The following is a 26,240-nucleotide window of genomic DNA, read 5'->3' as shown; positions in this document are numbered from 1 at the left end:
ATCAAATCCTGGAGCTTTCCACCCAGACGACTCCCGCACCGCTAAGACGATTTCTTCTTCGGTGAACAACCCCTGAATCGAGTTGGCTAACGCTCGATCCATGGACAAAAATAAAGTTGAACCCATATTGCCACCTACAGCTTGGTTGCAGGAATACAGGTTAGAAAAATAGTTGGAGACAACATTGATTACCTGGTCGCCCGAAAAGGAGACACCATTGATATACAGAGTGTGAATCGCATGTCTTCGATGTCTGTGAGATGCTAAAGAATGAAAGAACCTTGTATTCCCGTCACCCGCTTTAAGCCAATTCACCCTTGACCGCTGCTTCCAACGAATTTCATCCTTTAGACGCCACGATTGTACTAGAAGAGTCAGCTCGGCCGATCTAGCATTGAGACATTCAATATCTGATGCATTCATATAGGACATATCCAAGAGAGACTGATTGATAGAAGTCAGCTCTCGCTCCCAATCCCCCAGATTTTGGAATTTACTTATTCTATTGGAGATAAGCCAAGATTTGATATCGCGGGATAGACGAAAAAACTTAACCATGCATCTTGTAGCCGCCCGGACTGCAAAGCAAGGTCTACTCCAAGATTGATGGACTAACGACTCGAAGCTCGCCTTCTTAAGCCATCATTGCTCAAATCTAAAGGATCTATCGCCGGTGAAGCCTTGACCCCATCGGATAACAATCTGACTATGGTCTGAGACAGATGGTGGCAGAAGACAACAAGAGATGTCATTAATAGAACTCAGCAGCTCTGACGAAACGAGCACCCTGTCTAGCAGACGGAAGCACGGTGTAGATCGTCGATTGGACCATGAGAAAGCTTCACCAACATGGGGAACGTGGTACAACCGGTTCATCTGAATAAAGTTTTGGAAGCCCCTCATTGAAGCCGAGAAATTAACCGGAAAGCTAGAATTGATAGGAGACATAAGGCAGTTGAAATCTCCCATGATAATATGCTGGTCCCCAAATGAAGAAATTACCCTATTTAAGTCCAACAAAAACTCCTCCCGACGGCTTTGACGGTGGGGACCATACATCATAGTGACCACAGCTGGAATAGTCTGAGAAGGTAAGGGAAGAGTGATGGATATGGAAAACGTACCTTCGTCCACCTGTTGTAAGGCTAGAGAATGCTTCCCGAGGATGAGGATGCCTCCCGCATATTGAGTCGCAGGCTTGAAGAAGGAATCTGCACCACGCCAGATTTTGGAGACGACGGAGCTCGAGATATCTGCCATCTTCATTTCACAAAGAGCAATAAGATCAGGCTTTTCTTGACGGATCCAACTCGCCAGGAAAAGACGTTTGGTGGGGCAATTCAGTCCCCGAATATTCTAACACAAGATCTTCATAACTGAAAGTCCGGAAATACCCGAGGAGTGCGGATCCTCACAGACCGCCTAGGAGAGACCCCAGACTCGCCGGATGGAGATAGCGAAGGTCGACGACGTCTCCTAATAGGGAGACCACCCCACCCAGGAGGAGATAACCCCTCGACCGAAGGATATGGGGTGTTGATGAACGAGATACGCCCAGCATCCGCAACCAAGGTCGGTAAACGATCTGCGATCGCGGCCAAGGACTCACGCATAACAGAATCGACGTTGAGGAGCTGGGCTTGGGAAAGCGCAAGCTTGAGCCGCCGAGCAAACTGATGGAGACCAGGCGAATCGGACAGACGATGCACTTTGTTGATATAGACGAAACCAAGACTGAAAGGCCATCAACCAGCTTGAAGAAGAAACATTGTCGGATCGGGACTCCGATAATAGGCGACCTGTGGGCCCGAGCAAGGAGAGAGTCCTCCGAGAGATGAGACATCTTACGCGAGAAAGGCCCAAACTCAGATGCCCCATAGGTCGAAGCAAATGAAATAGAGGATGTTGCAGCTGCCGAGTGGCAGAGAGAATCCTTAGACGCCAAGGCGACACCTGACAGTCCCCGATCCCCATCAAGCTCGAAGAAAGGATCCACCAAAAGGTTCCGCAACATAGCCCAAGACTCAGACTACCCGGGAAGCCACGACAGCCAACATCTTCCTGACCGAGGCCAAGATGCCTCGTCACACCCGCCATTCCACCTGAAAACCCGCCCCGCTTCGAACAACGAGCCCAGAAAGGAAGATACTACAGATGATGATGATGATGATGCTAGCAGACTCGCACCCGAGGCTGCAAAACGCCCCCTGCCGACACAGAGACACAAACACCGCCAAGGAGCCGCAGTAGCCCGAACCCCAACGCCCCCGAAGGAGAGCAAGATGACGACAGCGGACAAAGAGAATCCCTGCTCACCCAAGAAGACCTCGCCATGTCGCTAAAGGGACCCACGCTATCCACCGATCTCCGTACGACTTGAAAACCGAGTGGCCAGCACGACCACCAAGACAAGGAGAGGCGAGATCTCGATAATTGAATTGGGGAGAGCCTGCTTGCCTCACCTCTGGCCATAACAACTCCTCGCACATCAAAAAGAGCGAAAGAAGAGAAAAAAATACCTTCGTCGAACAGAAAAAGGAGAATAAATCGAAGGCACCCCAGAGCACGCGACCTGCATCCCCGATCTACGCCGAGGAGAAAAGGATGGATAAATCGCAGGCATCCCCGAGCAAGCCGCCTGCACCCCCGAGCATGTCGCAAGCACTCCCTGGCTGCAGAAGTCACCGGACGCGGAACCCTCAGAGACGGTGGCAGCACAAAGGACAGGCGGGCCCGACACAGCAGAGCAGAAACTGTCCCGACCCAAGATGGCAGGCGAGCCACTGGAACGGTCACGACAAAGATGGTTTAGATTGAAACGCTTCCCTGCGAAAGACATCAGAGCAGCTGTAGACGGCCGCATCGGCACCCAAACAGAGCCGATCTTGAATCCCAAAAATGACGACGAAGGATCTTCCAAGATACCGATCTGGACCCAAGGCGCGAAAGAGGCTTTGCGAGGGCGGTGCATACCTCGCGAAGAGGCTCGTCCTAGGGAGGGAGGAGGGACTACCGCCCATGAGTGCCTCAACACAGGGTGCCGCCGAGACCAGAACAACGAGGCGCAATGGAGGCAAGCACGACGCCTGCGAAAGTTGAGAGAAAGGCAACCCGCGCACCACCAGTCACTCGGCTTCGCCTGCGAAAGACGAGAGCGAGAAAGCTTTTTGGAGAAAGACCGCTGACAGGAAGCTTTCACCTCCTGCCAGCCCCGACCGTCGATCGAGCTGGGAGGCCTACGAAAGAAAAACTAAGCCCGTAGAGTGGCGCCAACAGAGCATGCCTGAAGGGATTTCACCCTGACAGCTCTAAGAAATCGCCCGACATCACGAGCCAGCAGTGAACCGGCGGCGAGACAGGACGTGAAGGCCTCCGATAGAGAGAAAAACACATGAAAAGATAAGCGAAAAGGGAGAGCAACAAAAGCACCTTGGCGGCGAAGGGCGAAAGCGAGTCCCCAATCGTTCAAAGCCTCTAGGATAGAGCATGTTGGTTGGCCTGCAGGGAGTTGGAGGCTCCTAAGCCCCAGAAGAAGAGGGATGAGGGAGGCATGCGTCCCACCGTAGGATTGGCGATGAAGGTCGGAATCCTTGACGCCGATGGCCGAAACCCCTCTCACTCGAGAGACTTGGAGCTTGGCGGAGGACTACTTCTAGATGCCGAGGACTATGGTGTCGGTGCTGCAGACGCCCACCGTCGGGTATCCCTTCCGGACGGCCTCCAGCACGTACTCCACCTCCCGTCGTGCATCGATGAGTGCTGACGATGCCTCAATCACCAACTCACCCGCCACCGCACCGCTGGATCGTTGTCGATGCCCCTTCACCCGGCAATCGGACCTCCAATGGGGCTAGGGGTCTCCGGTTCCTCAACACCACATAGAGTGGTCAATCATCTAGCCTCAACACCACAGAGAATGTCCGGGGAGGGAGGAGAGAGGCTATCGAGCATGGGGACAGGATTACAAAAAAGTGGTCGTCCGGTCAATCCAGATCGGAGGTCGAGAGGTCATGAGAGAGAGATAGATGGGCTCCGATGACCGGCGAGCAACGGGGGTGGGGGAAGGCAGAGTCATCGGCGAGCAGGCACCGACAAGAGTGCGAGCAGCAAGGCCGCCCACGACTGGTTTCTGTGAGAGAGAGGAATCAGGCAGAGCAGGCAATGGCATGGTGCTCAACAGAGCAGAAGAGGGAGTTCATCTCCGGCGAGTTTCTCATCGTCGGTGCTCGTCCCCGGAGGTGGTCGTCTGATCAAACTCGAGATGGAGAGGGAAGATGGGAAGGAGAATCACTGAGGGAGGCAACACCTTCAATGAAGCTTTGGCGTGAGGAGGGGTCTTGGCGAAGGGGAGTCCGACGAGAGGGGGAAGAAGACGAAGGGGGAGTCCGACGAGAAAGGGAGATAGAGAGAGGGAGAGAGCAGTGGCAAGGCTCGACTGAGAGAGAGGAGAGGTCGACGATGGAGATGGCCGGAGAAAAAGAGGGCCGACGATGGGGGGCAAGGGTTTCGTTGAGAGAGAGTGGGCCGGTGACAGTGGTGGCCAGATAGAGTGGGCCGGCGACGGGGGCAAGGGCTCGGTTGAGAGAGAGGAGACCAACGATGGAGGTGGCAGGAGAGAGAGGACCAGTGACGGCGACGGTGGTGGCCGGCGATGGGAGACCTGGGCTGAGGGTTTGGGAATCGAGAGAGAGAGAGAGAGAGAGAGAGTTGACTATCAGAGAATGTACCACTTAGGCATTAGAATAATGCAGCCATTTGCAATCTCAAGACTCAACTGCTATATCTTGAACAATGATCTCGACCACCAACCACCTCCATTAGACAAGATCAAAGAATTATATATACCTTTGTAGTAAAGCTGTCATTGGGTTTTCACCTTTATAGGAGAAAGAGAGACTGGTTCGGAATCTTAGTCGGCAATAGATTTTATGAAATATATTTACTTTGTATTATTTTTTATGGCATTAACCGTATGTAATTTTAGAGTTATTAACTTTGTATTATTTTCCTTATTAAACGGTTTTTCTGCAATGTAATTTTTGAGATATTACGTCATTCACAACAAAAAGACCTATTCTGACTCCACGAAAATGTCATATATATAGGATAAAAACCAATCAACCATTTGAGCTCTTAACCTTTATCTTTTTTGTGCTTTTCATGGAAGGTATGGGCCTAACCAATTTAGAAATAATACACCATAGGAAACGGAGGCCAAGATTTTCCGTTTTAGCATAGAAGTCTTAGTGAGAGAGAGAGAGAGTATAAAAGTAACTTTTTTATCATTTTTCCTGATTTTTTTTTGAAAGGCTGGCTGGGGTTAGGCAGACCCCTACCAGTTATACAACGATACCACTGGGTTTTGAACTTGCAACGTCCCAACACAAGGTGACGTGCGCTAGCTGCTCCTATCAGACAAGCGGAGGCCCCATTGGTTTTTCCTGCTAAATATTTGCTAAACTGGAATGTACATACAATCTATTAGAGAATATCAATATCATTTTGGTTTGTTTAGTTGAAAATATGGTTTGGATCATATTTTTCAACAGCTTAAAAAATCGACGACCTACAATGCACCAAAAATTCATGACTCAAAAGAATGATGTGATCCCTAACGAACAAATCGCAATGTATGTAACAAGCCAGATTAACTAGACAAAGCTTGAACCCATACTCTCTAACTAGACAATATGTTACGATAGACCGTACAACATATAACCCCCTCTTCCTCTAATCATATGTAACCCATCAGACATCAAGCCAACTATGGTTGCCATCTGCACCACCAACCTCACCCTTTGAGCATTATACGGATTACATTGATTCAACCAACCCTAGTCAAGATCTATTTAATTTGACCTAGTATGATCTTCATTGGCTCATGGATCATTTCATGACTGTTAAGTCCAATGTCAATTAGGTGGGTTGGCACCTAAGCACGGCAGGCAAAGTGGATCCAATCAGGTCTCCAGATCCATCTGAAGCTCAGCTAGGAAAGTCCGGCAGCTCTTAACCATGTGGTCAAAGTGGACATCCGACCCAATTTCGGCTCAAAGCACATTAGGGCTCGACAGGCCTGACGTGCGGATCCACTGACAACCCAACCAAACCCTTATCAAATTTAGGCTTGGCCTGGGTCTTATCAAGCTCAGATCGGGTCTTACCAGTAACGAGACCTTTGACGTTGTTTGGGGCCAAGAGTGGGACTGGGCTCGATCCTAAAAGCCCGATGGGCTCATTGTGATCCCAAACCTAAGCCCGATCTCAAACAGGAACAAGGGAGGTAAAGAGGGGGCTTCTCATAATGAGCGCCGCCAAGGTTTCTTCGTTTTGGGTCGTGGAGAGAGAGAGTGAGTGATGGGTTCCTCATCGATGGATACTGCTAAGCTTCAGCAGTTGCTGGAGGTATCACCCTCCCCTTCATCTCTGTATATGTGATGACTCTTTCTTCTTCCTCTCTCTCTCTCTCTCTCTCTCTCTCTCTCTCTCTATATATATATATATATATATATATATATATATATATATAACATGGATTTTAATTGTGGCTTAGGCGTTTAGTTGGTTTATTTCTTATTACAAGTTGAATATCTCCTTAACTTATGTAGTTTTTAGTAGAGGAACCTGTGGCCTTTTTGGTTTGAGTTAGCTCCATTTCTTTTTTAATCTATAATACTGAATTCCTTGTGTTATTTTCTTTCTTTATTTCCATTAGTTTTTCCTCACTGTTAAATTCCCCCCTTTTGTTGGTGTAATTTATCCCTGGCACATCGAGCCAATGATTTGTGGCCATAAATCCACGTATAACTATCTCCTTGCACACTATGGTTTGAGTTAAATATTAGTTAAAATTCTGCTTTTTGAAGGCTTCCTTCCCATATATACATGAATAGATGTGTTTGTATCATCCTGCTATAAGGTTCAGATATGCTGGATGTTTAGAGTGGAGAGGCTTCCTTTAGAAGAACCGAACCAATTGGTGAAGGCAATATATGATCAGCTGCTAGTTGAATTATCACAATTATGATGACAGATACAAACTGCTATTTAGTTCCTGCTTCTGCAATTTCTTTTTCCTTAATTTGAAACTCAATTGAAAAAAAAAGTGTGAGACTACATCGCACATTGTCCTCGAGCAAAAGCAGCAGTGCCCTTTCTGTATAATAAAGTTGGTGTGTTTTGGGAATAAGCCTGTCCGGGACCAGAAGGGGCTTGCCTCGGTGACCTTGACCTATCCCAGGTCAGTAAATGAGCAATCTGGCTGCAACCAATAGATTTGTATAACTAGACTGCAGTTTAAAAGCCAAGCCTGATTGCAGCTTGGTCCTGGTCTAATTGCTTAGCATGTCCTGCCTCTTGAAGGTATGATCTAAGAGCCTTTGTAAAGTATCTTGGTGCTCAGTGGTTGACTGCTTCAGTTTTATGGCAAAAATATGTTGAAGATATACGATAGAAAGTGGTCATGGACTTGTGGGCATTTCGATACAGGGTAAGATATTGGATAAAGAATGTGATGCAATGAAAAGTAAGAAATGCTATGGAGAGAATAAGGAAGAAGAAGGATATGAGACCCTGAATATGCTTGAAGAATGCATCATCTGGGTTGATGACAGTTTTGGCAATATCTGAGGAAAATGTAACATGTATGTATTTGATGAGTAGTAAAATTTAGGTTTTGTTTCAAGGAAACTGCACCTAGTCAGAAAACATTTACGGATTGCTTGATTGGCAAGGTTCTAGCAATAGAAATTCCTTTTCCAGAATCTGTTTTCATTTGGAGCAAACACTGCAATAGCAGCATGTTACAAAGGATCATTCATAGGGATAGTCAAGTCATGAGTGAATCCTTTGTGGATTGAACTTTTTCGCTTTCATAAGTATGAAAATGGATAACTGCAGCCAAGAGGGTTCGAAGAAAGCTGCACGCCTCTTTGGACTTGTATTTTTTAGAGATGATCTCAAGATCTGGCTACCATGCTGAAAAATGCGAAAAAAGCCACAAGCAGTAATTAGGCTGAAGAAAAAGGTCTTTTATCAGCCATGCTTTTTTTTATTTATTTTGACTATTTTATCTATCCCTGCCTATGGGACCTTCCCTTACACCCTGAATGGCTATCATAGTGTTTTCTACTTTTACACCCCTACTACATCTACCTTTATGATATTTGCTATATTTGGAGCATATTGGATATGACACATTGCTTGGCTTTTCTTTGACTATATGAATTTTGCATTTCTGGAGTGCCAGCAAATTAGCAATGGCATATCACTGAGGTCAAAACCCTTGAACCTCTCACATGCAATTTTTCTTCCCTTAGAAGTGAGATTGGTAGGGGCATATAAGACCTTTTTCAATTTATTCAATCAAAAGAAGCTGCTGGTCCAGTTGAATATGAACACCAACTGAACAACATTGATTTTTCTCTAACCACTATAGAGAAACCAAATATATATAGGAAACTCCCATTGAAACTCTCACTACATCTTTGGAATCAATGAACCACCTAAAAACGATTTAGAGAAAAACCATTCTCAGTTAAGTGTGACCATCCAGTAGGATCTCATTAGCCTGGAGAAGGGATGGACCTAGTTCCTACTTTGGTAATATGGAGCTGGGTGGCAAGCTAACTGCAATTTAGAGAAATTTACAGAAGGCATCATATCCAAATGAGGAAATAGTTTCACAGTCCCATGCTTTGTTGTTCGTTTCTTATTAGTTGGGTGCATAATTGGAGGCTTATTGAGGATGATAGTGTTGTGACTATGTACGTTGTTGCTCATATGATAGAGAAAAGACATTCTAATGGAGTTGGGTAAGGTAACCATATTGCATATCTTAGTTTGTGTAGCTTTTTCTTCTTACGTGAAAATAATGGCAATAAGTTTTGTGGAGCAAACTTGAAGTGCCAGCAACATAAGTTTCAGTTTCTCATGTCTCATTAAGTGCTTGTTCTAAAGTTCCTTCTTTTTTTTGAAATATTTTTCTAAGCTTCAGGTGTTCTTGCTAGGAGCAATCACTTTTATGCTACTCTTCCTTTATAAATGCGGTGCCTGGACCTTTACCAGTTTCTCCAGTTATCATTAATTCAGTGCAAATATCATGCCTTTTTCATGTTGCCGTCAGCACCATATTGTAATCTCTTTGGCATAGTGTCCTTTTCTCAGCAGCAGTTTCATGTGCCCAAGCAGTTCAAGTTCTTTTTTTTTATCTTAATTTTTTATATATTTTAATTTAATTGATCTGTAGCAAGAGAAGCAAAGAGCCATGGTGAATGAAATGGTTGCTAAACTTACTGATTTATGCTGGGACAAGTGCATTACTGGAAGTGTTGGGAGCAGTTTCAGTAGCAGTGAATCCAACTGTCTCAGAAACTGTGCACAGCGTTATGTGGAGCTAAGCATGTTGACAATCCAGCGATTCAAGAACATCCAATAAGTTGAAAATGCAATTTGCTTGTCAGTTATTTATGGTAAAATGCATCTAACACATTCGCCACTGCTAGAGAATTGTTATGTTTTATTTGTGATTTTATCAAATAGCAGCTTGATTTTTAGCTTCTTGTTTCTTGGTGCTGTGGTCATGTGCTTCATTTTTTTTGCATCCAATGGCCAAACACATCGGTGTCATTTTCAGGAGCATTTCACACTGTTTAACATGGAATGCTTGAATGCAAAAATAACCTACATATATACATCAATTTTTTATGTAATTTTTGTCTTTTTACAAAGTTGTAGCAAATCATGTACCAAGCCTATTGCTTCTTGCAGTGGAATTCTCACTTGTCTTAGCTGTAGGATCTACTCTACTGGGTTCAGTTTTATTCTGGACAGGATGTAGTGATTCAAAAATTTTCTGTATGCCATGTGCATGTTGTATCTGTTCTAAGATACTCGCAACATCTGCCATATCAGGTCTATTCTTCATGTTAAAGTCAAGACACTTATGTGCCACTGTAGCAACAATAGATGCCCCTTTGTTTGGGTAGCGGCCTTCCAACCTTGTGTCCATTATTCTCAAGAGTTTCTTTCTGTCATTCAGAAGTGGCCTGGTCCAATCCACTAGATTTCGCTCTAAGATCGTCCTATTGTTGTCCACGGCTCGTCGGCCGGAGAGTAATTCCAGCAACACGACACCAAAGCTGTATACATCACTCTTCACAGTCAAGTGCCCTGTTTAAAATACTTGGTTGTTAGTCTGATCTTTGGATACTTGCAATTCAGCATTTGAGCTTGTGCACACACACACACATACACACACACATGGTCACAGATCCAGGTCAATTTCTGATGTTCTTAAATATTAATTCTTCATCCACATTAACTGTGCATTGTTATGAGAACTGAAATTAGAGTTGGAGACCTGAACTAACATATTCTGGAGCAGCATAACCCTCGGTTCCTATGATTCTTGAAGAGACATGGCTACAGTCCCCAGTTGGGCCATCCCTTGCTAAGCCAAAATCTGATAACTTTGCATTGAATTCCTATATGTAAAACAGTGTCCGTAAAGCAGCTGAGTGAGATGGGAGAAAAAAAAACAGCTGAGTGAGATGGAAAAGCAAAATCATCATAAGTTAATTTTTTTTTCATCATACCGCATCTACGAGAATATTTGAAGCCTTCAGATCACGATGGATGACTTGAATTGCTTGGTTATGTAAGAATGAAAGTCCTCGGGCAGCATCTGTGGCAATTTTGATTCTTATGTCCCAAGGAAGAGGTTCAGCACCTCCTGCAGGAAAAATAACCTTCACTTGGTGTTCTGCTTCTCCAGTTATTATACTTGAATGAAATGTGGAACTGAGTACATTTGAATCATGTTCTTGCAAAGGATCGGCATAACATTCTCCACTTTGTGTTTCTCACCATCGCTCCAAACAAGTGCACTAATTTATTAGCAGCAGCTTTGAAAGTTAAGATGAAAAGCATTCTTAAAAAGGCTATACACAGTTTAGCTTGAATTGATTCACAAAACTTAGGCTAAATGTTATTATTCCCCAAACTTAGGAACAAATATTAGTAACATATTAGAAAGTCAAGTATACGTTGGCTCTTTTTTTATTGAAGTGCTTATTTTTTTTGCATTTTTATGTCGTAAACTAGTGGTATTTGGTGTTATCATGATCTTTATAAAGGAGAAAGTTATCCCTGCCTTGGTTAATGGACTGAGATCAGGTAAAAAATAATGGGCAGAAGTTGATTCACCGAGAAACAGGAAGAGAAACACTGGTCACACCAAAAAATAGAATACAAAGCCTTTTTGCATGAATTCCTACAGTAATAACCATGATATAGAAGAGTGAGTTTTGACTTCTTACTCCTAAATAAATGGTTTTCAAGACTTCCTTTTTGCATGAACTCATAGACTAAAAGCCTGTGTTCGCCTTCCAAGCAAAACCCTATCAGCTTTACAAGATTTGGATGATCAAACTCTTCCAAATAAGTAACCTCTGACTGCATCATTGTGAAAAAGAAGAGAAAATCAGAATCTTTAACAAATCAAGGACATGCTATGAAGAAACCAGAAAAACGAGATGGAAAATGATCAGGAGAATGTACAGAGGCGGCAAAGGATTAATGGAAATTACCACCCATTCCTTGTGACCTTGGAAGCTATCCATCTTGAGCTTTTTAACTGCAACAGTTATCCCAGCTCCTGGTTTTGTTGGAGAATGAGTTCTCTCATCTATCCAGCCCTTGTAGACAAAACCAAACCCGCCTTCGCCAAGAAGACTTTCCTTGCTAAACTTCCTTGTTGCCATGCTTAAATCATTGAAGCTGAACCGATGCAGTTTGGAAGTGGGTGGCTTCTCTTTATGGGATTCAGAGGAAGTTATTGAAAGCTTCCTGCCAGTGATCTTCTTGCCTGGATGGGAGAATTCAGGCCAGGTTTTAACTTCTAAATAAATATTAGTCAAGCAGTTTATGGACGTGCTTAAATGCTATACCAAGTAGGGATGCACAGGAGCCGGGTTCGAGCTTGGGCTGCTCTGCTCAAGAAGAAAAATTGGCTGTTCAAGCTCGGCTCAAGCTCGAGCCAAGCTTGAACAGCCTATGACTGGGATCGGCTCAAGATGAACACATTTATAAAAATATAAAGTTTTTTTTTTTAAATTCGTGTCAATGTATTTTGAAAGAAACGTAAACAGTGGGATTATTTCAAAAAAGCCCAAAGACTTACCCACTAAGGTAGCACCTTTTTTTGTGTTCATGTAAAGAAAAATAATGTGCATATATAAAATTTATTTTTTTTATATAACTATGTGAACCGAGCTTAATCGGCTTTATCGAGCCTAACGGTGCTGGGCTACTTGTTCAAACTCGGCTTGTTTATGTGTACCAAGCCTAAACCTTTGTTCAAGCTTGGCTCATTTATTTTTCAAACGTGCTTGAGCCAAGCTTAAACGGGTCGAGCACGAGCCTAAACCTTTGTTCAAGCTCGGCTAGTTGTGCATCTCTAATACCAAGTAGTAGATATTTTCAGTCATGTCAAAGGTGATGGTATAGTAGCCTAATTCCGACTTTATTAGGCCTGAGCTATGGTGATTGGTGAGGAGGAGGAGGAGGAGCAGGAGCGGAAGTTGTTGTTGATGATGATGATGCATCCTATTCATTATAGAAGATTTATGCTTGAAGATCAAATTAACTGACATACAAAATCTTGGATGCCTCCCACTTCAATTTTTAACATTGAGAAAGAAGGTTGAAAACATATGTAACCACACCATGTCCATATTGCACCAAGAAATGATGATCATATCAGTTGGCAGAAAGTTACCACGAAAGCACCTCGCCAACTTGGTTGCACGGTTGCCCATTATGGTTCTTCCTCTTTATTTCCAAGTTTCCTTAATGATGCTTTTGATTACCCCACCACATTGCTGCAGACGCCACCATTGAGTTTTCACCAAAGACTAGCAGAGAATCAATGGTCATGTTTATCCAGTAACTTTGGAAATTTCAAGAGCCATGTGCTTCAAACATCCATTGGTCTCGAACTAGCCTTCATCCTTAAAATCCTTTTGATGGACAGGAGGAAACAACAATCTTCTAGATATCAATTCTCAGAATGCTCTTGGTACTTGGGGGATGAATAGAAAAGCAAGAAAAATCATTCGGATGGAACCAATATAGCATAAGACATTTTCTTTTGCTTTTTTGTTCAAAAATATCGAAATTGTTGGTGCCGTTGAATCTTTCTGCAACTTGGACCAGAATGACGGAGAAGTTACTTATAGTCAGAGAATACACATGGAATGATCTGACCTTCCTCTTTTTGGTTTACCGCGTACGGGTTTGTTGGTGACTCTCGTTAATATTAGTTTCTTAGAGAGCTTCTAAAAAAAAGTTGTTTTAGTTCTCAAAAAGAAAGTTTGTTAGGAGAGAGAGCAATGCCACCATTTCTTGCCTTTTTTACTTTATTTCAAAGTGACGAACACCTTAACTAGTTTCTAACTAAAGTGACTTGGTTGTTGGTAGGTGTTCATTACAAATGATCAAAATAACCAAAGACTTACTATCTTTTCTCATAACTATCAAAACTCATATTTATCTAATCAAGTTGTCGGCATGACCAATTGCTCTCTCTCTCTCTCTCTCTCTCTCTCTCTCTCTCTATATATATATATATATATATATATATAGTGAAATGAAAAGCTACAAAGTACAAAACCTATTAAATGAATCATGATATTTTGGGTGTTTTTTTCAAAATTCCAACCCCATAGATGTGTTCACGATTGATTTACTAGAATTGACATTTGGATCATGCATTTTGGATGAAAAAAATGGTATTTGGATCCTCAAAAATATATGAAAATTGTAAGTTGATTTTTGAAACCTTATAAAAACCTATCTATGCATAGGAATCAAATATTCCAAGAAGTGATTCTTATAAAAACAAGCATATAGATCACATTTGTAGGGTCAAAATTAAAAAAAAACAAAAAATCATTAAAATCCAATAGCACGTTTCGTTTAGTGGGTTTTATATTTTATAGGTTTATATTTCTCATATATATCATGTTTCATTCAATAGGTTTAGTATTTAGTAGGCTCTTATTTCCTTATATATAGGGTAATAAATCCATGCATGGTGCTAAATGAAACATGCTATTAGATTTTCAGTGTTTTTTTAAATTATGTACCGTTTGTTTTTATAGGAATCAGTTCTCAAAGCATTTGATTAAGATGCATAGGTTTTTATAAGGTTTCAAACATCAACAACTTATAAATTTTATAAATTTTTAGGCTCCAAATACCATTTTTTTAGTTCAAAATGCATGATTCAAGTGTCTATTTTTAGTAAATTAATCACGTTGAACACACATCTATAAGGTTGGAATTGCAAAAAAAACACCAAAGTTCTAATAGCATGTTTCATTTAGCACCTTGCCTTTTTTTATATTTACACAGAGAAACCACCCTTAGGATCCGACACACTGACTTTGCTTGATGTACTTATGGTCGCTATCCTAGCAGCATAAAATTCTGTGGGCTTACCCTATGCCCCAAAGAGTCCGCATTGTGCCCATTTAGCACAATTGTATTACCCCCCTCCTCTCTCTCTCTCTCTCTCTCTCTCTCTCTATATATATATATATATATATATATAGAGAGAGAGAGAGAGAGAGAGAGAGAGAGAGAGAACATTCAACATTACCAAAATACATCCAACAGAATATTGGATGAGAGAGAAACATAGGAGTAAGACAACCACAATCTAGATGGTGGTTGTGCACAATTCAGAGTACAAGCAAATCAGACCCCCCTCTCTATTATGTAATTTAAGAGCCAAATACACATCAGACATGACCCATTGGCGAAGCCTTCCAAAATCGAATTTGATGCCCGTGAAGAAGATGTTGTTTCTTTCAGTCTAGATCACCCACCATGCTGAAAACAACCATACCCGCCATAATAATCTCCATTTTTTTGTTCCATAAAATCATGAGACCAAGCAAGAGGTCCCGAATAACGGAACTCGGACGAGTTTGAACAGACGATGCACCCCAAGTTTGACAAAATAAGTCTAGAATGACCGGGTAAAGCCAAAATAGGTGAGTCGTGTCCTCTACTACCTTTTTGCAAAGAACACACATGCTAGAAAATTGAATCCCCTGTTTCTTGACGTTAATCTAGGTTTGAACACGATCAAGAGCCACGAGTCACGCCAAAGCTTTTGCCCTTGGAGCGGGCCCCTTACCCCACATACAATCACTAGGAAACCAGTCCATCCTGGATGGCAACAAGGAATGATAACCATTGATTAATGGAGAACCTATCTCCGCTCGCCATGGCCCAGTGAAGCCACGGGTGACCATTGACAGGCCTAAGATCCTTGCCACTGAAGGAGCGAAGTGTCTTCCGCCACTCCAGCCAAAGGGACAAATGACACACTGAACTGGGCGGCGAAAGAAGGGAGTCAGGTAGACTATCATATTTTTGCCTAACAAACGTAGCCCAAGGAAATTGAGATGTGGAAGCTACCCAAGCCCACTCCAAGACTAAAACGATACTTCTCTTTCTTAGAGCCGAAATCTCCAAGCCGCCTCAAAGAGAGAGAAATGTGTTCGACGATTTTGGGCTAATTGAACCAGTCTCGTATGAGTCGTTTGATTGTTCGATCATACTAGTACTCTTTCAAGTCACACATTTTCAAAAAAGTTTGAAATTTGACAAATAAATGATGACCCCCTTTTGGGAACCCTCCCTATCAAGCGCAATATCAGCAGTGTCAGCCTTGTATTGATAATCATGCACCCATTCTTTCTTTCTTCCTCTCTTGGCCTCCCTCAAGTGTGGATCCACCACCACCATCGGACCACTGGTGCTGGTTAACCCTGCTTCAGCACTTGCTCCACCCTTTGACCCTCGGCTCTGTTCCACCGCCATTGCCACCATCAAAGCACCACTACTACCACTAGTTGCCCTGCCTAACATGTTATTGGTCTATGACCATGTGCCACCACCACCCTCTGGTGCAGAGGGTTGAGTGGCAATCATAAGAGAGCGATCTATAATATATGGTGGTTGTTGCACATGGTCAGGGACCAAAGGAGCAACAACATACTCAAGTGGGGCAACTAGCAGTAGCAGTGGCTTGTGGTTGCACATAGCTGAGGGTAAGAGGGTAGAACAGGTGCTCAGGCGGGGACAACTTGGTCTGTGGTCTATCGGTGGTGGCGGTGGATCCACACAAGAGAGAGGTCAAGAGGGAAAGAAAGAAAGATTGGGTATGTGGTTGTTGAGGCAAGGTCGATTTCAAACTTTTTTGAAAATGCATGGTTTGAAAGATACTAATATGGACCGTCCAATCAAATAATTGGACAGTTAATAGGAGACTAGTTCGACCAACCCAAAAACAGGGATTAGCTGAACACATTCTCATATATATACCTAAAATTAGTAAATTCTAAGTAAAAAATTTAATATCAAATATTAAATAAAACACAAACATACATACATAAATCTTTTACTACTACAACAACTAAATACAAATACTAAAAGACCATATTAAATATATATATATATATATATATAAACTTATGAATGCAAAAAAATAATATATATAACTCACTTTAAGACCTAATCGGAAGATAAAGAAGTTGACCAAAGGATGTCGCAACCTTGCCAAAATATTGCATAATAATTTCAAAAGAATCACCACAAAGGAGAGAGGGAGAAAGGAAAAAGGGTTATAGTTAAAACGAGAAAAATTAAAAGAACATAAAGACTTTATACATGAATCAACAAACATACAATGGTGCGGACATTCGCAAGAGGCATTTGCGAATGTCAGCAGACATTTACGGACTTCTTCGAGGAGTATTTAGTTAAAAGATGTTCATAGGTTTTCTTTGTGAAGGTCGTACAATATTTGCGAATATCATATTGTATTTGCAGGGGTCTCTTCAAATTGCGAAAGTCAAGAACATTCACAACAAGTATTTGTGAATACCATACACATTTGTGAAGCTCTTTGATGAGTATTTACTTGAGTGAGGTTCACATGTTGTATTTGTGAAGGTATTTGCAAATGTTCATAGAATCTTCTTTTTATTGAAAGGTTACAAATTTCTTACAATGTACTTATATATTGTGTAAACTTCAACAGGTTCGCATGTGCAAAGAGCAAAAATATCCTAAAAAGTAAAAAATTCATGATTTTATATATGTGAGGAATTTTGTCAAATTAGTAGGTATTTTGGAAAGCACATCATTTTTTAAGGACAATATAGTTATTTTTATGTTTTTATTGATAGGTAATTAGGTCTAAAATACCAATCATATCAAGATTGAGCTGAAACCCGAACCAATCATACTAGAACCCATTAACCCATATGAGTATTTTTTCAGCCACACTCAGACCCAACCTGACTCAAATCAAAACGGGTCTACTAAAGATTTGACCCAATTATACCCGACCTAGTACATACATGAACCCATTAACCCATATGAGTCCACAATTTCTAACTACATCCGAACCAGAATTTGAACCTAAATTAGATTGGGTTAGGTTTTGGTCTTACTTTTAGACTTGTTTTGAAATCAGATTTGATAAGACCAGAGCCAAACATGACCCAATTACACCTCTAGGCTCTACCTTCAAGTAATGATCACTTTGACAAGTAGGGATGGCAATGGATCGAGGGAGGGGGAAAGGTGGGCGACAAGGTCTCCACCCCTGCCCCGTTGCAAAACTCGAACCTCTGTCCTTGCCTCCATCTCCGCACGGGGATGGATTTTAACCTCCACCCCCACTTTCATCCCCATTTCATGTCCTCCATCCCCGATCCAAACGGGGGCGAGGCGAGGTGGGGCCCCGTTTCCCCTCGGTCTATTGTCATCCCTTAGAAGGATTGGGGATGAAGCGGAGCTGGGCAAGGCGAGGATCGGGGCGGGGGGGGGGGAGCGTAAGTCCATCCCCGCACGGGGATGGATTTTAACCTTCATCCCTGCCTCCATCAACGTTTCATGCTCTTCATCCCCGGTCCAAACAGGGCAAGGTGGGGCAAGGCCCCGTTTTCCCTGGTCCACTGTCATCCCTATTGACAAGGGTGTGATACCTCCATCTATGATACCTAACGAGCGGTCCACGACATCACTCCAAGGCCACATGACTCACACGATCAGTCGAGCCAAGCCAAACAATGAGCCGGAGTTCATTGACCGGCTCAATTTTTTTTTAGATACCATAGTCAGTCCCTCTTCTATGAGCCTTGGTCAAGGACTGGTGCATCTAGGAGCAAAATCGATCTGAGCCTTATGGGCCCACCTTCACCCTAGGCCCCATGTTCTACATGAACATTTTTTTAATTTATAACCCAAAGAAACCACTCCCAACACGAATACCTGGTTGTGCTGGCTCAGCTTGTCATACCTACGGTCGTTGTGCCAGCAGCATAAAACTCCGAGGCTAGGACCCCTGCTCTGAAGCTTACGCTATGTGTTGGCTTGCACAGAATGGTGACACCCATAGAAATGGAACCTTGATTGCCTGTCTAGCAGTAGGGATGGCGGGGGACAATGGGGCTCCGCCCCGCCTCACCCCGTTTGGACCAGGGATCATGAATGGCATGAAACGGGGATGGAGGCGGAGATGAAGGTTAAAATCTATCCCCGAGTGGGGATGAAGGTGGGGATGGACTTACACTTTTCCCCGCCCCGCCCCGTCCCGTCCCGTCCCCAATCCTTTAAGGAATGACTATAGACTAAGGGGAAATGGGGCCCCGCCCCACCTCGCCCCCGTTTGGACCGGGGATGGAGGACATGAAACAAGGATGGAGACGGGGGTGGAGGTTAAAATTCATCCCCGTGCAGGGATGGAGGCGGGGTGGAGGTTCGGATTTTGAAACGGGGAGGGGGTGGAGACCTTGTCCCCCACCCCCGCGCAGGTCCACTGCCATCCCTATCTAGCAGCCAAGGCCCCACCCCACCACGCCAACCCTTGGGACATGTTCTACATGAACCTAACCATGCGTGACTTATATCAGCCAACTTGGACTCTTTTTCCCCTGCATTTCACCTAGAATTGATCTAGTCCAACTACAATTGTCTAACTCACTAGCTGATTAAGTATGGCTAAAGGACAAAGGCCGCATTTGAGGCAGAACATGCTTGTGAAGCTCTTTTAACATTTTAAAAGAAGTTCCCAAATCAAGATATCGGGCCAGCCCTGCCGGATGTGAGGCCCATTATGGCGTGACAGTCCCGATGCAGACCCAGGCGTGCTGAAGCTGGACCTGACTATTGTTCAAGTTGGGCCTGTGTTTTATCAAGTGTGACCTAGGTGGGTCAGGTTGGGCTGGGCTCCATTGAGATCTCATTTTGGCCCTATCAAAGAACCGGGCCTGGCCCTTTTACTTGTCCGGTTAAGATGGGCCCACATCATGTCAGGTTCAGTTTGCAGTAGGCAGCCCAAACCCTGCCCATCTCGACACACTGCTAGTGATCATCTAAAAAAATGTAGGCTGGAATTTTCAGTTAATATGTTAAATTGTTCTCTACTAAAATGTCATTCCATTTCTGTTTTTTGTCATAAAGAAACATTTAAGTAAACATGAACAGGCATACGCATGCATGTGCACACACCCATCCATATATATGTATATTAGATCCTATATATTGTGATATTTTTTTGAGATTGTCCTTAAAAAGATTATCGCAAGAAAGTTTCCTTGTTGCAAGATCACCATGCTGAAATCTGTTGTGGGCATTGAATGGGATTCAAGGTGAGGAATGTTAGATAAAGTAGGGTTGTCAATTTTTGATGAATCCAACCCATCAGGTGCACCCAAATTTAACGGGTTGGGTTTGACCTGGACCCGACCCGTAGCAAACCTTATAGGGTCACTGTTTGGTGATAAAAAAAGGAGGTCCGATTAGAAACCAGGTCAGACCCAAAGGGTCTGATTAGTATATGGAGCTGGGTATGGTTTGTGAAATTTCATACCAGACCTAGGTCCTACCCAAGTTCCGATTAAGACCCATGAGTTTTTAATATAAAATGATAAAAAATATATTATTTTACTGGGTATGAACCGAGTCCGATTCATGTAATCCTTATAGGTTCCGTGTATGGTTTTGCATATAACAGACCCGATAGAGAAAGGGAGAAATAAAAATACTGCTTACCAGGAGGCATGGATACAGAAAGCAATGCATGGAGTGAAAGCAGAGAATCAAGTGTTAAAAAATAGCATGAAGCATAAAGCGGGATTCATTTTGTGAGTGATTGTAGAAGCATATGAGAAGCTAAAAAAATATTACAAGGGAGAAACGAGGGGAAGCCACTGAAAAGGAAAAGGAAAAGTGAGCAAAAAAAAGAAGAAATATCAACATAAAATTAACACAAAAGAAAGAAGAAGTGGGTGGGAAACAAATAAGAAATGAGAGAAAAATTAAGGGAGAAGTGAGTGGGAAGTAATAAGAAAGCGAGGAGGAAACATGCTTCCCATTATATTGAAAGCCAGTGAGAAACGAGTTTCCCATGCTTCCCCTTCTTGGAGGGAAGCATTGTACTTCCTGCTTTGAAATCACACTTTTAGGGAAGTGCACTTTTCCACCCATACGGGCACTTTTTTTTTTTGATAGACAAGCTGGGATTAGGCAGATCCCCACCAGTTATACATCATACCATTGGGATTTGAACTTGCAGCGTCCCAACCAGGGGCGTAGTCTGAGGGGGGGGGGGGGCAAACAGGGGTGTAGCAAAAAAAAATTTATTTGTGCGATAGTCGGGGGTTCGGGGGCAGCGCCCCGAAAAATTTTTTTTTGAGATAAAATAAAAAATGGCTACAATTATTAATAAAAATCTATTTCATATGGACAAATCAAACTATTTGCTGCAGTCAGGGCTGGGCTAGGACTGGGCTTTTAAAAAAAAAACAAAAAAAATTAACTGTTTCGGGAGGCAGGAGCCCCCCTAGCTACGCCCTTGGTCCCAACACAAGGTAACATGCACTAACAGCTCCTACCAAACAAGCGGAGCTCCCGCTGGGGCACTTTTTCCCGTAGCTACGATTCAAACAAAAACAGGATTGGGTTATGCATGGGCCTGGTTTGAACACCTAAACACGATTTAGGCCCCATACTTCAGACCTGATTAGCTTAGTGGACCTGCTTTACAGGAGTCTACACTCCATTTTGGTACGTGAACTCACCAATAGAAACTTGAAGAATGTAGGACAAACATCATATCGTGGCTAACATCAACCAGTATTTCAACTATTTGGAGTTTGCTTTTGATCACCTTATGATTATTCATATCACCTCCCATTGCATCCTTTGGAGCCCTCCATGACTTGTCAAACACGGCATCCAAGCTCAAACGAAGATAAGACTAAAGCCAATGTACAGCCAGTGACACCTTTGCACCCCACAGGTTCCCATGTGAGTTTTCCTTTGTCTATGCCTCTGGTACACTACCTTTGAATAGGCATACTTGTTTCTCAAGAAAGCACCATCCGCTCTTGAACATGAGGATCCTCCTTTTGTTTGTCTGTGTCTTGAAGACCACGGTGGGATCAATTTTCCTCATAATTGTGATCATCTGTCAAAGAAAGCACATAGAATATGCATTTTCATGATAAATGGAGATAGGGATGCAAGAATTGCAATTTCCTAACATCAATAGACTACATGGTTAATTTACCATTGATCCAACGAATGTAAGCATAATTCCTTCAAAACCATGGGCTGAGGGTCCAAATGCCTTTTTTGTTAAACACGTTAGAAATTTGACTCTAAAGATGATAGAGAATGTTTGAAGACATAAATTCTTCTGCCAATTGGAAACAAAAGCATGCAGAGCCCTATAATAAGTGTTGACCTGTATATGTCACATAGGGAAAGGGGATGGTTCACCTCTTGTCTTCTCTATTAAAATCTGTATGTTAGATACGTTTTTCTGCAAAATGTGATCTTTGTGGTTGAAAACATATAAATAGACTCTAATTAATGTTTTTTGATGTGTAGGTAAGATTTTATAACATAGAAGATTTTAGAAATTTTCATTGATTTTTGGATCCTTGTAAAATCCTATCTAAACACCAAAAAAAGTTTGATCTAATAATGTATTTATATGTTTTCAACTATGAAGATCACATACATATGGTTAGATTTGCTAAAAAAACATATCTAACATAGAACAAGGGGTGCACCATCCCCTTCTGTCACATATATCATCAATGTTTTTATCTTGTTTGCATTATTTTTTATATTGTTTTGTATTTTATTTATATCTATCTATTTATATTATCATACAGTGATATTTTTCTCAGAAAAAATGAGCTTTTTCAAGACATCTTGATATTTTCCCTTGACAAAATTTCTTCGAAAACGAGATTTGTGACATTGGCATTGCCTAATGCAGCTTATAGTCACTAAAGTGCCAATAAGATGGCTGCCAATACTCGCACTTGATAGAAGTAGTTATTTGCAGTAAATCTTATACTCGACCAACCAAAGTTTGGATTGAGTTATCCACTCTATTACACCCGCTCTGGTCGCCCAAGTGGAAGCGGTCCTGGGGAGAAGGTGTTGACCCCTTCATTCTAGGTTCAACTCCCACTAGGTGTGTAGGTGTCTTTCAATGGTGAGCTCCATAAGGACTTGGGTGTTGGAAAGCCCACCCAAAGATTACCCCGCTTCGACAGGAAACTTCGTCAACAAGGAAAAGTTATCCACCCAATTGGTCATGGTCTTGCACTTTTCATAGTTACCATATGATCCAGCCAAATGACTCTCACTAGGCACATTAGTCATCACACATTCACACTCCACATGGTTGCACTTTTCATAGTTACCATATGATCCAGCCAAATGACTCTCACTAGGCACATTAGTCATCACACATTCACACTCCACATGGAAAGGGTTTTTGTTCACGAACTCCTGTTGAAGCCTAAGCAAATACCCAACTAGACTGACCATTTCATAGGTGAGAAATGGAGGGCAAAGTTCAGCCTAGTAAGAATGGAACCCTTGCCTTGTTGGAAACAAGTATACCCAACTGCCTAGTTGAGTTAACGTGTTTTGAACACATGGTACATAAAATTCTATATACACTATCTAAATGAGCCTATATGAGCCGAGCCCGAGCCAAGATGAACACTCTTGTTCATGATGGACTCCGCTATATATGACAAGCGCACTCATGCTCATGCTCGGCTCACCATCCAAACAAACCGAACCGAACACTAACAAGCTGAGCTACAAGATGTTTGGTTCGTTCACCAGCCCTAATCAGAGATGTGAAGTTTTCTCTATATAGCCCACAGTTAGTCCTTGATAACATGAAATCTAAAGGATCATGTGAAGGATTTCTGTGTCAGAGGCCTACATTTTAGTTTCTCACATTTGGTGTCAATATCTCAAGCAAAAGTTTTGTCTCAAGTGGAACGCCCTACCACAAAGGGGGAAGCAGAAGGCAAAATGTGGAAGGTAGTAAATTGAAAAGTGAAAAGAAGCAACAGGAAATTTTGAGCACATGGGAAGGAAGGAGAGCATGAGTTTTTTTTTTTTTTTTATGGCAGTAACCAAAGAAGAGAAAGAAGGAAAACATAGTGAGGCTGGAGTGGTGTTCATGAGGAATAAATGCACTTACTTGCAACTCATGTCTCCTCTCACCTTAATTTATCAACATGCATGTGTGTGTCTGTGGGGTTGTGAACAAAGAAAAGTGGGTCCAGGAAAACTTTCGCAGTTATCACATCAACATCAGACACACCAAATAGGCGATTTTTTATTTTTTTTTAAAAATCAAATATTTTAGTAACTGGGCACTTTGAATAATGCAAAAAATCTATAGAATATGATTTCATACATATAGTAGTTATTGGGACACAGAAAGCCTTTTGAAGTTATAGATAATTGTAAAAAAAATCAGGGCAATCCAAGGCCTTGGCTTCTAAAAAAGAAAACAACAAATCGGTATTTGGTTATAAAATTAACACGGTATTTAACCTTATCCAACCAGTAATGAGTTTCAATGCCAAGGATATAGTTGAAGGGTTTCCCTTCCATATATCCTACATAGGATATACTGACTAGATACTTTGAGTAAGCAGTTCCTAACAGTTTGACTGCCTCCCCCAATCCTCACTCCTAATATTAACCATGGTATTTAGCAGCACTCTCTCTCTCTCTCTCTCTTTCTTTGAGATAGGCTTAGGGATGGCAGTGGAGCGGGGGAAAACGAGGCCCAGTCTCACCCTGTTTGGACTGGAGATGGAGGACATGAAACAGGGATGGAGGTTAAAATCAAAACCCGTGTGGGGATGGACTTACTCTTTCCCCCACTCCACCCTGTCCCCGTTCTAATCGCCGCCTTGCCCCGCCCTGCCCCATCCCCAATGTTTTTTTTAGGGATGGCAATGGACTGAAAGAAAATGGGGCCCCGCCCTGCCTCGCCCCGTTTGGATCGGAGATAGAGGATATGAAACGGGGATGGAGGTGGAGATGGGTTAAATCAAAACTGGTGAAGAGATGGAGGGTAGGATTTTGAGACGATGCAGGGGTGAAGACCTTGTCCCCCACCCCCGCCCTGATCCACTGCCATCCTTAAACAGGCTAAGTTGATCTTGGGATCATGTGCAATCACATTGCACAAATGAAATGTGCTGCTGTGCCTGATCACCATGCATCTGTTATTGGGTCCTACTCTGACAGGCTGTACAACGGAAGATAGAGGATGATCAGGTGCAGCAGTCCATTGCATTTGTGCTATGTGATTGCACCTGATAAAGCTGAAGGGGGGACAGGCCCCATTGGATTCGAACCCGAGACCCCCTCAATTATGACAGTGGGACCCCACCATCTGGCCATCTGATTGGACCCCAAGTGCTAATCATTCCGTCTTAGCCAAATTTAATTTAAACAATGTTGGTGCTTTTTACATCTTTTGTAGCACTTGCTCAAAAGCATCGTGTGCAAGCTGAGTCGTTTGGACATAGATGCGGCAATATTGTGGCGTCACAATCAAGTCACTTAAGGATTCTTTCATATGGGAAAAAAAGTAGCTTCTTGGAATAAAATATTTGCTCAAGGTTTTCGACCAAAAAAACAATAAAAAGAAAAAGAAAAAGAAAAAAGCAGTAAAGGAAAAACAGAAAAGCAAAGATCTTCCCCAGTGATGAGGTATCACAAGTCAATTTTCTAACTTAGACTAATTGAAATTCATTTTGTGCAAAAGTTTGTCCACACATCACGGCTACAAATATGGCCCTGAAGGTGGCAAAACCAATCTCCCCATTGAAATTCTACACATCTTCCATGGCAAAATCCATGCAACTGTTCTTGATCTTGCTGGTCTTTGCTTCTCTCCTCCTCCATGGAACTTCAAATGAAACACCAAAGGTAACTACTATATACCCTCCAAACTTCATTATTGATCCTTTTACCCTTCATTTTGATACTCTCTTTATTAGCAAACAACCATTATGTTAGTATTAGATTAATGACGGGATTAGATCCAATAGAATGGTTGTTAGGGTTTCTTAAGGGGGTTCATCATTCAAAAGGAACTTATCTACTCAATAATTTCACATTTATATTGTAATTGATTGACTAATTGAGGAAGTAAAGGAAATAATGAAATCAATGAGAGTTGGTTGTCATTAAGAACTTGAGTAACTTTACTTATGCATTTGCATATATTCTGAATTGTGGCTTTTGATTATTTAATCATTCACCCTAGAATGATTTTGTCTTCTATTATTTTTCCTTATTAATTTATAGAAAAAGGAAGATTCTACTGATTCTATCCAATCTTTGATTCATTTGGGTTATTTCATGTTTGTGTATTTTCCTATTTGTTAGGCATATATTGTATACATGGGAAGTTCCTTGAGTAACACCAATGGAATTGAAGGAGGAAATGAGGAAGCAGCTCACTTGAAATTATTAGCATCCATTATTCCAAGGTAAGAAGGTGGCTTTTATATTTAATTTTGTTAAGTTGGCATTAGAAATTCTAGATAATTTTTGTATCTTTAGTTTACTTTTCATTGTGTAGTGAGGACAGTACAAGGGCGTCACTGATTCATGCCTATAATCACTCATTTAGAGGATTTGCAGCCATGCTTACAAAGAAAGAAGATGACATCTTGTCCAGTAATTCTTTTCTCTATTCCTGATGAGATTTCTAGATTTTGGTGCTTAATTATACTGATTTCAAGATATCCTGCTTTTTCTGGCAGAAAATACGGGAATTGTATCAATTTTTCCTGATCCAGTTC

General features: G+C 42.2%; 2 protein-coding genes across 2 annotated transcripts in view; one reads left to right on the top strand and one right to left on the bottom strand.

The window, feature by feature from the left end:
* LOC149814111 (uncharacterized) overlaps nt 1–9,556 on the top strand; it is a 29,385-nt gene extending 19,829 nt beyond the window's left edge. The window contains exon 6 of the mRNA XM_089989289.1: nt 9,248–9,556. Within this exon, the coding sequence (XP_089845415.1) occupies nt 9,248–9,272 (25 nt within the window). The 3' untranslated portion in view covers nt 9,273–9,556. The remainder of the gene's footprint in view (nt 1–9,247) is intronic.
* A 183-nt stretch (nt 9,557–9,739) lies between these two features.
* On the bottom strand, nt 9,740–15,894 carry LOC149814110 (putative serine/threonine-protein kinase PBL18). The gene is made up of 6 exons (XM_089989879.1): nt 15,708–15,894; nt 11,589–11,866; nt 11,319–11,454; nt 10,596–10,732; nt 10,361–10,484; nt 9,740–10,170 (listed from the first exon to the last, which is right to left on the bottom strand). The coding sequence occupies exons 1-6, from the start codon at nt 15,892–15,894 to the stop codon at nt 9,740–9,742; spliced, it is 1,293 nt and encodes a 430-aa protein (XP_089846005.1).
* Nucleotides 15,895–26,240: the final 10,346 nt, after the last annotated feature.

Source organism: Nuphar pumila, chromosome 15 (genome assembly GCF_984573655.1).
Source record: "Nuphar pumila chromosome 15, dmNupPumi1.hap1.1, whole genome shotgun sequence".
NCBI classification, from domain to species: Eukaryota; Viridiplantae; Streptophyta; class Magnoliopsida; order Nymphaeales; family Nymphaeaceae; genus Nuphar; species Nuphar pumila.
Note: the sequence above shows the minus strand (reverse complement) of the source record. Positions and strands in the feature narration are given on the sequence as shown.

Coding starts and splice junctions, on each gene's coding strand:
- LOC149814110 (XM_089989879.1), bottom strand. CDS start 15,894: ATGGCGGTGGAACAGAGCCGAGGGTCAAAGGGTGGAGCAAGTGCTGAA. Junction 11,867..15,707: donor TATTGCGCTTGATAGGGAGG/GTTCCCAAAAGG, acceptor TCTCCCATCCAG/GCAAGAAGATCACTGGCAGG. Junction 10,733..11,318: donor TGAAAACCATTTATTTAGGA/GTAAGAAGTCAA, acceptor TTTTTCCTGCAG/GAGGTGCTGAACCTCTTCCT.